Source organism: Etheostoma cragini, chromosome 6 (assembly GCF_013103735.1).
Source record: "Etheostoma cragini isolate CJK2018 chromosome 6, CSU_Ecrag_1.0, whole genome shotgun sequence".
Taxonomy (NCBI): Eukaryota; Metazoa; Chordata; class Actinopteri; order Perciformes; family Percidae; genus Etheostoma; species Etheostoma cragini.
Window position 1 is genome coordinate 6,958,022 of NC_048412.1, and position 12,333 is coordinate 6,970,354.

General features: G+C 40.3%; 1 protein-coding gene across 2 annotated transcripts in view; it reads left to right on the forward strand.

The window, feature by feature from the left end:
- ascc3 (activating signal cointegrator 1 complex subunit 3) overlaps positions 1-11,814 on the forward strand; it is a 178,514-nt gene extending 166,700 nt beyond the window's left edge. For both annotated transcript variants that reach the window (XM_034873475.1, XM_034873474.1), the window contains exons 38-42: positions 2,930-3,081; positions 4,564-4,690; positions 6,483-6,689; positions 9,206-9,381; positions 10,978-11,814. In XM_034873475.1, the coding sequence (XP_034729366.1) occupies positions 2,930-3,081; positions 4,564-4,690; positions 6,483-6,689; positions 9,206-9,381; positions 10,978-11,149 (834 nt within the window). In that variant the 3' untranslated portion in view covers positions 11,150-11,814. The remainder of the gene's footprint in view (positions 1-2,929; positions 3,082-4,563; positions 4,691-6,482; positions 6,690-9,205; positions 9,382-10,977) is intronic.
- Positions 11,815-12,333: the final 519 nt, after the last annotated feature.

Genomic DNA, 12,333 nt, shown 5'->3' on the forward strand with positions numbered 1-12,333 from the left:
CTTCAGGTTTGTTTTTAACTTTGGTTTGTAGTACTTACATAGTAACCAGTAGATTTCTGGTGAACGTGGGTTTCAGACGTGCTGCTCGGTTAAATGCAACTCCCGTTGCTTCTCTTCCAACCGGATAGTTTGTTTGTTACCATGACAACACCATTGACCTGAAGCTTGATGCTGTCATGTAAATAGTTTTCAAATCAGCAATAAATATAAAAGTTTTTGATCAACTCATATCAATTGCATGCTTAAATAACATACTGGTTAAAGACCCTAACATTTCAAGATAATCCTGACCCACTTCCGGGTTAATTCTGACCACTTCCGGTTTAGGCCCCGCCCAGTCCGAGTACGGATACGGATACAGATAATTCATGTGGTAAACAGATACAGATACAGATACAGATAATGCTGTACTCGCTCATCCCTATTGAATTGTTTTTGAGCAACCACTGGGGTCCCGGTGCAGAATGCTGAGGAGCGGTGTAGTGTTGGAATCTTGGGTAGGTTGGTCAGGCATCTGCATTCTGGGTGAGCCAGAGAGGTTGGATGGCACATGCAGGCATTAAGTAAATAACAGAGACAAGCGACTTGATGTAAAGAGAAAAGAGGAGGGGACCCAGTACAGAACCCTAAGGTACTCGAGGGGTAAGGCTACAAGGCTCGGATTTGCTTCTAAGTCATCCCGTAAGTGTGCTCCTTGAGGTAGAATGTGAGCCGGGAGAGTGCAGAACCTGCGACTCATAATTGTGCAAGGGTGGAAATCTTCTGGTCTACCGTGTAAAACACTGATGTGGCACTGAACTGATTGTCTCAACATGTCAGAGAAAGCATAAATAATGTTTAAGGCATTAAGAGACCAAAGCAAGTGAAAATAAATATACCCCCATGCATCTATTTTTTATTTAGTGTGAGTGGCTTTTGTGTTCTAACATCCACATTGGCAAACTACCTGGATTTGCTCTAATATACAAAACATTTATGTAGCAGACTAATAACCTTTAGGCAGCTGTCCATTGCTGTATGTGGTTAAAATGACAAGCATTGCCGGCAGCAGAGCATACCAATGTAACAATGCACTAACTAATATAAATTAATTTTATGATAAACTTGACTAGAGGCCAAGAACATCACTGTATAACGGAATTGTATGTTTTTGCAGTTTAACGACACACAGCGGTTAGTGTCTATGGGTGAAATGATCAGCTGATGGTGTCAAATCAGTGTCAGTAGTCTGAATCTCGCAGTTAAACTTTCATGTATATCACATCAATAGTAATAGCTATGAACTTTATAGTCTGGAATCTTTTATTCCTAATATTTAAAGCAACTAGTGCAGTGCCTGTTTGGAGCGTTTGCCTGTTCGAAATAGGCCGGTTGGTTTGTTGGTTTTATTCTATTCTTATTTTAGTTTATGTATTTCTTTATTATGTATTTCTGTTATTTTATGTACTTAATTCAGTTGTTTCCGTTGTACTGCTGGGACAACCAAATTTCCTTTCTTTTTTCTATTTTATTTAGATTAGATTAGTTTTTAATCTTTACAGGGGAAGTAATGGTGCTTTTTTGAGTATCTGAATATGTACAAAATGTTTTAATAAGTAGGATCACTTGCTAGAATACCTTCGCAGGTGCTGATAATAGCAGGAATTATAAAACAGCTGTCTACCCTGTAGAAGCCTGTGTGGGACGCATTCTTCACACAGTTTAATTAGGTATTTCACAAACAAGACAAGACTTATTGTGTTGAGTGATCCACTTTTGATTATGTCATCATAAACATTCCACATTATATTCAAAACTAACGAGTTTTAACAGTACAGTAAAACCAGTTTAGAAGCATCAACACTAGCCTAACCTTTCTAGCCTAACAGCTGGGTCATTCGGTTATATCAACATGATGTAAAGGTTCAAGAGGAATACATAACTAATAGGTTTGAATTATGGACTGCACATGAAAAGAGAGCACATCTTGGAAGCGGTGCTATGTTGTCGATGAAGCCAAGAATAAGGGGAATGTTAAACATTAGTAGGTGATTTGCAGCTGAACTTGCTGATCCATCTCGTAAATAACATGATGCTCAGAGGTGAGATCTAACACCCAGGAATCTCATTGTCTGGCATCCACAACGGGTGTCCAATCGGTGTTTATATGGCGTTAAGACAAGTGGCTGGAGACGAGGTTGTTGAACAACAGAATAGGTTTTTGGAGTCAGTAATGTTGATAACAACCCTATAACTTTATCGATGAAAGATTGTCCATGCAGGTTGTTTAGTATATAAGGCTCGCTGTCTGTACTGTTTGAAGTTAAAACCATGTCTCAACGTCTGTAAACCATTGTCCACAGCTAAGGATGGGTTGTTGTGTGTGTGTGTGTGTGTGTGTGTGTGTGCGCGTGTGTGTGTGTGTGTGTGTGTGTGTGTGTGCAAGTGTACATGTGCTTGTGATTTTCCATGCTGTGTATCTGGCAGTGATATTGCATGGCTCATGGATGTGGCTACTTCTCTGGTGTCCTGCTGCTACCGTTTACTAAAATGGTTCTGGTCTTCTGTTTCTTTATGGTTGTTTTTAATGGATGAATGTAGGTTTTTATTGATACTTACTGTGCATGAAATAGTACAGAAATTGAATAACTTTCTTAAACTGTCTGTCACTACGTCATGGGTCTTGGCATGGCGTATCTAATTGCAAACATGACACGCATGGACTCAGATGATTGTCACAGTCGGAGAGCAAAAGAGGAAAATGTAATCTGATAAATTACATCTGGAAAAAAAAATACATACAACCCGAAACTTTACCCAACAAAATGGTCTGGGCCATACTTCAAAAATTGGAGATTACTAACTCTACTTATTTGAAACCCTGCTGGGTGTAGGTTAATTTGGCAAAAAAATGTACATTGTCTTTAAGTTAATACTTTCTTCTCCTCAGGCCATGCTGGATGTTGCTGCCAATGAAGGCTGGCTCGTTACGGCCATCAGTATCTGCAACCTGGTGCAAATGATCGTCCAGGGCCGATGGCTGCACGACTCGTCATTACTGACGCTGCCCCATATAGAACAACAAGACCTCTATCTTTTCAGGTACACAACATCCCTTCCACGACAGGTACAGCCTTAATGCCTGTACAGTTATTTGTAGCTAGCTTTAGTAGATGGTTAATCTGCCTTGTTGGTCTCCCTGCTACCAAGCTGTGCTTACTGCAGAATCAGTGAACATTACATCTTGTCATGTTCCTTTAATGTCTGAACAGCATCTTCACATGTTTTTTTCTTTTCAACCTGGGCCCTATTTTCCTATGTTTCTGTCCCTAAGTGACTGATGGGAAGAAGAATCTTCAACATTGGTCCTGGAATAAAGCAAGACAGCTGCAGTCGGCAGTGGCGAAACAAGCTGCAATATAATGTTGATTGGCATTTGCGCACCTTTAATTTACGTCCACAAAAAGTGCTTGTTTTGCCATTGACAGGCTCAGGTTATTATTAAGTGTCCAACCACATTATGAAAAGGATCCCTATAGAGAAAGGCCTTTTGTTAAAGACTAATATGCTTTTTTGTTTAATGAAACATCCCCCAAATCGCTATTGTCAACCCGGACTCCATTTAAATAAACAGTCATTTTATCACTGTAAAACACCCTTCATTCAAAGTCGACAGAAACAACATTACATGCAAAAGTCATCTTGGTCCGTCTTTCCACTGTTCCAACCATCACAGCTATGGTTTTATTTTAAATAAACCCTTAATTCACCCATTTACATGTGGAATTATGCTGGCTCTAAAAACGCTTAAAGTATTGTTTATATAAATGGGTTCTGGTGACTTTGGCCATGGCGATTTTAGCCGTGTCTGGTTAAACAAAAGGATATTACTTGTTAACAAAAAGGTCTATCTCTGTGGGGATCCTGTCCATAATGTAGTCAGACACTAGAATAATGATCTGAGCCTGTCAGCGGCAAAACCAGAACTTTTAGTGAACGGAAATTGACGATGTACTTATGCCCCATAGGTTTACCTTGCAGCCCGGTTCACGGCTGCCGGTGACAGCGTTCTCGCTCAATACTGGACCATTTTCAAAGATTTATTTTCACTTACACCAGTTACTAACACCAATGCATAAAAGCTGTATTAAGCTGCATACAGCATTTAAGCTGTATTAAATGCACAATTAGTGCGTGTTTATCTGATTAAATGTTTCTGAGCATTACCACCTTTATGAATGCAACTCGGCGCACACCATCAATTACATTCTGAAAACCTCCCACACTGGTACAACCACACACGCAGTCACACATATAAGACCTAGTGTTTAAAAAAAAAAAAAACGGGGATAGTTTTTCCATATGCACACACACGCACACACCATAAAGATTTTTTGGCCTGCGTCATCCACTGTAGAATATCTTTGTCCAAACTCAATAAAATGGTAAGAGCGAGATGAGAAGGGAAGACCCGCAGTACCTGTGGTGATAAACAGTAGGAAGCATGGGGAAGCATGGGGTAGGATGTGTTGTGATACTGCCTCATTACCGAGAATCTCTCCCTTCCCCCTCTGAACTCCATAGAAAATGGGCAAATAAGAAGGAGAGGCCAATCGAAGGACTTCCTGAGCTGATTGCTGCCTGCAATGGAAAGGAAAGTGTTTTCGCTGCTATTGTTGGACAAGAGTTTCAATCAAGTCAGGTTGCACAGGTGAGATTACAAATATTATCACAGCAAGAACACAAAAAATCGATAGAGCATAGTATCATGATATTTTCTGTGGCAATACCGTATCGAAACAGAGACGCCAAGTATCAGTCTGTTATTATACATGTGTTGGTTTGTCTGCTTGACAATCCCATTTTGCAGCAATAAAAGTGAAGTGAGATGAATAAACAAGTGTTGACAAAGTTGTCTCTCGGGGACATGATATGAAATTGGGAAAAATTAGAAGTAGGAAAAAAGGAAGTGAATTGAAATATATCGCAGAATATTGCAATATGATGATATCGTATTGTGAGGCCACTGGTGATTCCCCACCCCCAGGGAATATGATTGTCCATAAAAATCTGTAAAATATTTACTTTGGGAAACGTTGATTTACTACAAAAAAAACACACAAAATAACGAAGATTGCAAGGACTTTAATAATGTATAATTTACAAAAATGATCTTCACAATGAACCTATTCCCACATTTAGTGCATGCAGGTCGCACACACTATCTCTCTGTCTCACACACAAACACACACACTCCCCATTATCAGTCATGTGCCATGAGCGGTCTTGTCACTGTGGTCCCAGATACCTCCAGGATCCCCAATTACAGCTCCATTGATAGGGTTTACAGCTCCAATTTAAGTGCTAATTGCAGCAGTAATGAGAGTGTCCGGGCACAACGGCAGGCCCTGTGGCTTCACCCAATCAGGGTCCCCGCTTTCCTCCTTCCCCACCTTTACTCCTCCACCGTGTGTGGAGTGTGGCGGCCTCTCTAATTAAATAATTAGATGTGCAGCAGCGTTCCTGTCTGGCTTGCCCAGGGAGAGTCATCCTCACATAAATAGCTTTTGCCGGGTGAATCAGAGAGGCTTTTCTCCTTCCACAAACACACACACACACACAAACACACACACACACACACACTCTTCCACCACTGTTTTTTTTCCTATCACTTTTTTTCACTGTGCCTTTTATGTATTTGATGTCTTATGTCCTCCTTATGCTGGGGCTTTTGCATTGTGCCAAATGTTAAATTCTCCATAAAAACACTTAAGAGGCACCTAAGACCAGGGAACAGTGTCTGTTTGAATAAATCAAGCTTTTATCAAACAGTAGAGTTACTGTACAGTAGCTGACAAATTTGTCCATCAAGCACAGACCCCTCTTCAAAACTCTCATTTTCTTTCTCTTTTTCTCACAATTTTGTACTTCCTTCACACACTCAGGCGGTCGCCAGAAAACACAGGTCTTCGCATTCATTTTTAAATGAATGTGAAGACCTTAAAGCTTTGAAGCCACAGGGGGAAAGCCAAAAATGACATTCAACTTTTGGAGAAACGCAATCCAACAGTGTGGTTTGAGGGGGTCTGAGACCAAGAAAATGAAACACAAGCACTCATCTCCCCAGGAGTGTGTGTAACAGCTGACTGTTTCCTGAGCAACAAAGCACAGTCCCTCCTTCTCTCTTTCTGTCTCTCTTCCTTCATGAAATGAAGTGTGCTCTGAAACATTGAGATCCATAAACAATCTGATGGGAGAGATAATTGTTAATTAAAGTATACTTCTGCTTTGTTGGGGGGGAGGGGCATTAGGAACACAACAGGATGTCACCACCCTGTGGAACAACTGCCAGATCGCTTTTCTTGGTGTGAATGCCCAACCATCATCTCTCTCTCTCTCTCTCTCTCTCTCTCTCTCTCTCTCTCTCTCTCTCTCTCTCTCTCTCTCTCTCTCTCTCTCTCTCTCTCTCTCTCTCTCTCTCTCGTCCGTCCGTCCCCCGTCAGACATGGTCCTTCCTGAGTCATCTCCCGGTGCTGGAAGTGGAGATGAGTGTGAAGGGCTGGTGGGAGGAGAGCCAGGAGGAGACAGAGCGGCCCCTTCCTGCAGCAGGAGCCAACCCCAAGGCGGAGAACCGCTGGCTGGATGTCCACGCTGACCAGGAGTACGTCCTGCAGGTGTCACTGAGACGCATCAACCTAGGCCAGCAGAGGGTCAGTATCCACAATACCCTTGTATAAAGTACTTGAAAGAAATACTTGAGTAAAAGTACAAGGATCCCCAGTTAAAGTCACCTTTTCCAATATTACTTGAGTAAAAGTCTTAAAATATATTATATATATTAAAAAATATTTACTGTACTTTACTATCAAAAGTCATGTTTGGAAATTGAATTTACTGTATTATTAGAAAAGAAAAGAATATACAGAAAAGAAATGCGATTATGAACTTTGTTGTGGCTTCTTTATAATAAAGCATAATATTCAGGGTTTACACTCCTTCACAAACAGCAAATTCAATGTCTGACATTAAAAAAGAAGAATTAAACAAACATAGGAAGAAAGAACCTTTCACTGTAATCTATGAAAACCTGTCTTGAAGATGCTTTAGGGAAATGCATCAGAGTAAAAGTATACATTTAATTTAGGAAACGTAGTGGAGTAAAAGTAAAAGTTTCCAGAAATATAAATAACAAAGTAGAGATGCATGAAAAATTCTACTTAAGTACATTACAACACTGCCAACACCAATACTCAACTTTGTAAAAGAAACAAACACAAATAGTGCAAAAGTTAAAATATTGGAATAATATATACTACCGGTCAAAAGTTTGGGGTCACTTACAAATTTCCATTCCACTCCATTATAGACCGAATCCCAGCTGATCTGAGTGGGTGGCTGATCTTTAATACAATATCTACATTTCCCATTATCAGCAACCATTCATCCAATGTTCCAAAGGCTCATTTTGTTTACTAATCTGATATTATTTTAAAAAACTAACTAAGAAAACATTAAACAACCCTTTTGCAATTATGTAAGCACATAATGTAATCTGGAAACTGCTTCCCTGGTTAAAAAAACAAGGCAACTGATCTCAGCTGGGATTCTGTCTATAATGGAGTCCAATGGAAATTTGTGAGTGACCCCAAACTTTTGACCGGTAGTGTATACTATGTAGAATAATAGGTTCAAATTCAATATTAAAATACAATATAGACTGTGGCGGCATCTAGCTCACCTGTAAGAGCATTCGCCCCATGTTGGCTGAGTCCTGCAGCGGCCCGGGTTTGAATCTGCTCTAATAAAGGGAAAACCTCCAAAAAAGTCCTCATCCATGAACCAAAAAAGAAATGATGATGATGATGTAGGTTTTCTTCGTACATGACCTGAAGCATGGAAGTGACTTTCACTTTAATATACTATATATTAAATACTAAATACCTTATACTGAAGGTAAGGATAGAGTTGTTTCATTTTTCAATTCATTTCATATTTATTATACAGGAAAGTCAAAAAGTAACATTACATTACAATGCAAACAGGCGGATGAATAGTCAGAACCAGAATCAGTTTTAATTGCAAGTACATATAACAAAATTGAAAGTGCTACTGTATGGTGCAAACATAATCACACACATTAGACCAGGGGTGTCAAACTTATTTTGGTTACCGTACACTATTAGTTACATTGATTTAACGAAGCTTTGAGGCAAAGAATTTTGCTTCGATTATTTTTTGTAGTCAAATTGTTCTAGTTGTTCGAGGAATCGTTTCAGCTCTAGTGGAGATTGTGCGCTAGTTTGAGTTTTATTTCCGTAATGGCGGCGGAGAAAGATTCGAGCGAGCCATTCTGCCCATTGTGACATCGCTGCCAGATATCCAGAAGTTAAAGCCCGAGGAAGAACAGTCTTTGCTGAGTTTTGGTGGTGGCCATGATGTTGTGGCCGCCCTCCTCACGGGGTTTGGGAAAAGTTAGATTTTACAGCGCGCTCCGTTAGTGGTGAAGGAGTTGGCTAAGGCTAACGCTAGCTATGCTAATCCAATGTCACGACCAAATGTTGTATGTTTGTGAATAGACTGTTCTCATATAGCACTTTTCTAGTCTCAACGACTACTCAAAGCGCTCTTACATAGTACAGGAACCATCCACCAATCAAACACTGTGGCGAGGCTGCTGTACAAGGTGCCACCTGCTCATCAGATAAACACTCACACACATTTACCCTCTGATGGTGCAGCATCGGGGGAAACTCGGGGTTCAGTGCCTTGCCCAAGGACACTTCGACATGGGACCGCAGGGCCCTGGATTGAACCACCAACCTTCCGAATGGCAGGCAACTGCTCTAACACTGAGCCACATAAGAAAAATAGGAGGCAAAACCAAAATATGTCTTCTTGGAAAACTTTCATTTCTTTAAAAAAAGTAATACATTAATACATATTAATACTTTAATACAATATACATTTAAATGTGACTGAAAGAGACAATTTTATTGTTAATCACAATTATTTCTGAGACAATTAAATGTTACAGCTCTAAAAACAGCAGAAACAGACTTTTTATAATACATCCAATGCTTTCTCGGCTGTACTATTTTGTGTAGCAAAGATTAACACAGTTTCTGTTACATAAAAACTATTTTTATTAATTGTTTTGTCCACAAATCACGTAAAGATCAGCCTAGCTGAGACCTGATACTGACATAAACTTGTTCTCTTATTTCAGAGGAAGCAGGACAGTAAGGCCCAAGCACCGAGGTTCCCCAAGACCAAGGATGAAGGCTGGTTCCTGGTCTTGGGAGAGGTGGATCGCAAGGAGCTGCTGGCCGTCAAACGAGTCGCATATGTGCGCCACCGCACCGCTGTGTCTGTGGCCTTCTACACACCGGAGAAGACTGGGAAGTAAGAATGGGTAGAAAGAGGAATGAAGCCAGACATAGTCTCGCACATGCTCTGGTTTATTGCCATTTCTTTAAGCCAATCACAGTTGTCTTGGGCCATGCTAATTGCCGGAAACAATGACAGTGCCTCTGCAAAATAGTCCCGGTAAGGAACTTGTTTTGGTGGAATGTGTACGTTCAAAGGTTAGTCGTGCAACTTAAAAATGTGATTGGACAGATATTCTAGCTAGCTGTCTGGATTTACCCTGCAGAGATATGAGGTGCAGTTCCATACCAGCACCAGAGTAGTCAGAAATCCACCGGAGTTTTTACCCCAACGTTAAGTAAGCAGAAGGTGAGAGACATCCGGCCTAAAAAGAGGGGCATCCGGCGCAATTTCCGGCAGCAATTGAACATTACAGAAAGTGGAATGTCATCGATATAGACTAAGCCAGACATATACACAAGCTTTCCCCATTCCCTCCACGTACAGTAATTGAAAATAAACACGTCAGTTGAACTGCATCGACCGAAAAACGCTCTGGATTAGAAGCAGAAACATAGTTGCCACAGCTTTATGGTCAAACAATTCCACATTTACAATTGCCACAATTTCAGAGAAGTATGGCACCTACAGGTCTAAGAACTCAATAAAATATTATTGAATTTTAAGATGTCATATTGATCAATTCTCAGGGAAAGAAAAGACTATGAATGACATTATAAATCAATCAAAATAAGTCATTTCACCAGAATATAGAAGATTGTTTTCTTCCAGCTAGTTTTAGATGCCCTACCTTATTATAATGAAAATATAAAAAGACCACGACAATGTTTCAGCTCCATTGTTATTTACTTCTCTACACCCATCTGTGGCTCATCTTTAAAATGGCTCACAAAGTGTATAATAGTATAATAAAATAAAATCAAATAAAAATAGCTGGCATCAGAAGCGTAAACGTGGTGCTTTGAGGCAGCAGGATTGAGTACTGTGTGTGAGACTGAGTCAAATGGACCCTATTTAGGATAGGATATCCCCAGACTTATCCTTTAAACCAGGGGTCTTCAACGTCTTTTAGGCCAGGGACCCCTTAGTTTAAAGCAAGACAGAGTAGAGACCCCCTCACCGCATATATTGTATACAATAAAGTTACATATGGAACTAGGCTGAATGGATGAGAAGAAGTGGATATTATTTGTACATCATGTTTTAACATTACGGCACTGAGAATCCTCAAGCTCAACTGTATGGCTGCCATAGTAACCCATCCATCGGTCTCTCTGTCATGTCTCGCTGTAGAAACAGAAGTCAAGACAGACAAATCCACCATGAACTTGGTTGTTTTATTGTTTTGTTGTTTTATTCTGTAAGTGTCTGACTGCAGATTGGCCTTCCTGAATGTGATTACCTGCTCGGCTTGACACGTTTGCTCGTGGATCGCGGAACAAACCCAGGATCGCTCCCCGCCTGATCGCAGCCGGACAGATTGGACAACCCGGGCGCCGAAATGAAAATAGCTCAACTTCCCGGCATGAAGCAGCTATTCACGGCGGTTCAGCGTACTGTGTGTTTCTAGCGCTATGTTTAATTGCTGATCCATGTACTTTGTGGTTTCAGGTGCATCTACACACTGTACCTGATGAGTGACAGCTATTTGGGTCTGGACCAGCAGTACGACATCCACCTGAATGTAACACCCGCCAGCATCTCTGCTCAGGTCAACTCCGAGGTGTCCGACTCAGTGACTCAGCTGTCCCGCAAGGGGAACACCGACCGAAAAAGTCGATGATCATCAGATGAGTGGGAAGAATCTGAAACAACAGTGATGTATTAAAGGATTTCTTCCTGGCATCCTCAAACTGTTGTCAGTGTCACTGATTTGTGAGGATCAGTGCATTCCACTGACTGCTTTACAATGACAGGTTGGAGTTTACTAGTTTGCTCCACCCACTTTGCATCTCTCATCTATTTCTCCTTCATATCTCTAAAATTGACTACATTTACATGCACTATTCTGGTTTTGGCCTGTATTCCAAAAAACAAAATATTCCAACTAAGCTGTTCACGTTGTTTATTAAAATGAATATTCCACTAATATTCCTGTTTACATGCACCCGTGCAAAACTGACGCATGTCCAAAAACCTGTTCATACCCAAGTTTTTCATAATGTTTAAAAGTAGCTGTTTCTCCTTCCAACCAGATATGTTTTTTTCTTTTGGCTATGCATAGCTACCACAGCCCCGCAAACTGTTGTCTGGTTGGTTTGTGTACCGGAACCATAGCAACGCACAGAGCTCACCGTAAGCCATAAACAGGCAAGAGGCCGTAAACTGGGGAAAAAATTGATTGAGACGCACGCATGTTCCGTATGCGCTGTATCCATGTCCAAAGATTGCTTCTAAAATCTCAATAATTTTTGAATAACCTACGTTTTAATCAGAAAATGCTATATTTCGAAAAAGGCCTTCTTCGGAATATCTAAATGATATCTAAATGCTGTTTACATGACCTGTATCAATTTATGAATATTAACATACAGGTAAAAAATAGTGGAATATTAGTGTGCATTTAAATGTAGTCAGTAGCAGTGACCTTCACATCTTAGTAAAAAGAAATGTATTGTGACTGGATTGCATTCTGGTCATTTGAAGCTGCTGTTAGTGCAGGAAAAAGTTTAGTGTCTCTTCTACTTTTTCTGATGATTTAATATCAGTGTGTGAAATGGGCGATCTAGAAGAATCTCTTGTGATTATTTCAAATAGAAAAGTTTTTGTTCACTAAAATTATTTTTTAACCTGGACCATATTTTCCTAAGTTTTTGTGTCTAATTGACTGATGGGAGCAACAATCTTTGACATTGGTCTATTATTAAGCAAGATCGCTGCAGTCACCAGCCGTGAACCAAGCTGCAAGGTAAGCTAATGAGGGGCCATCGTCAGTATGTGAAAATCCTATTAAGCTGGACATATAAA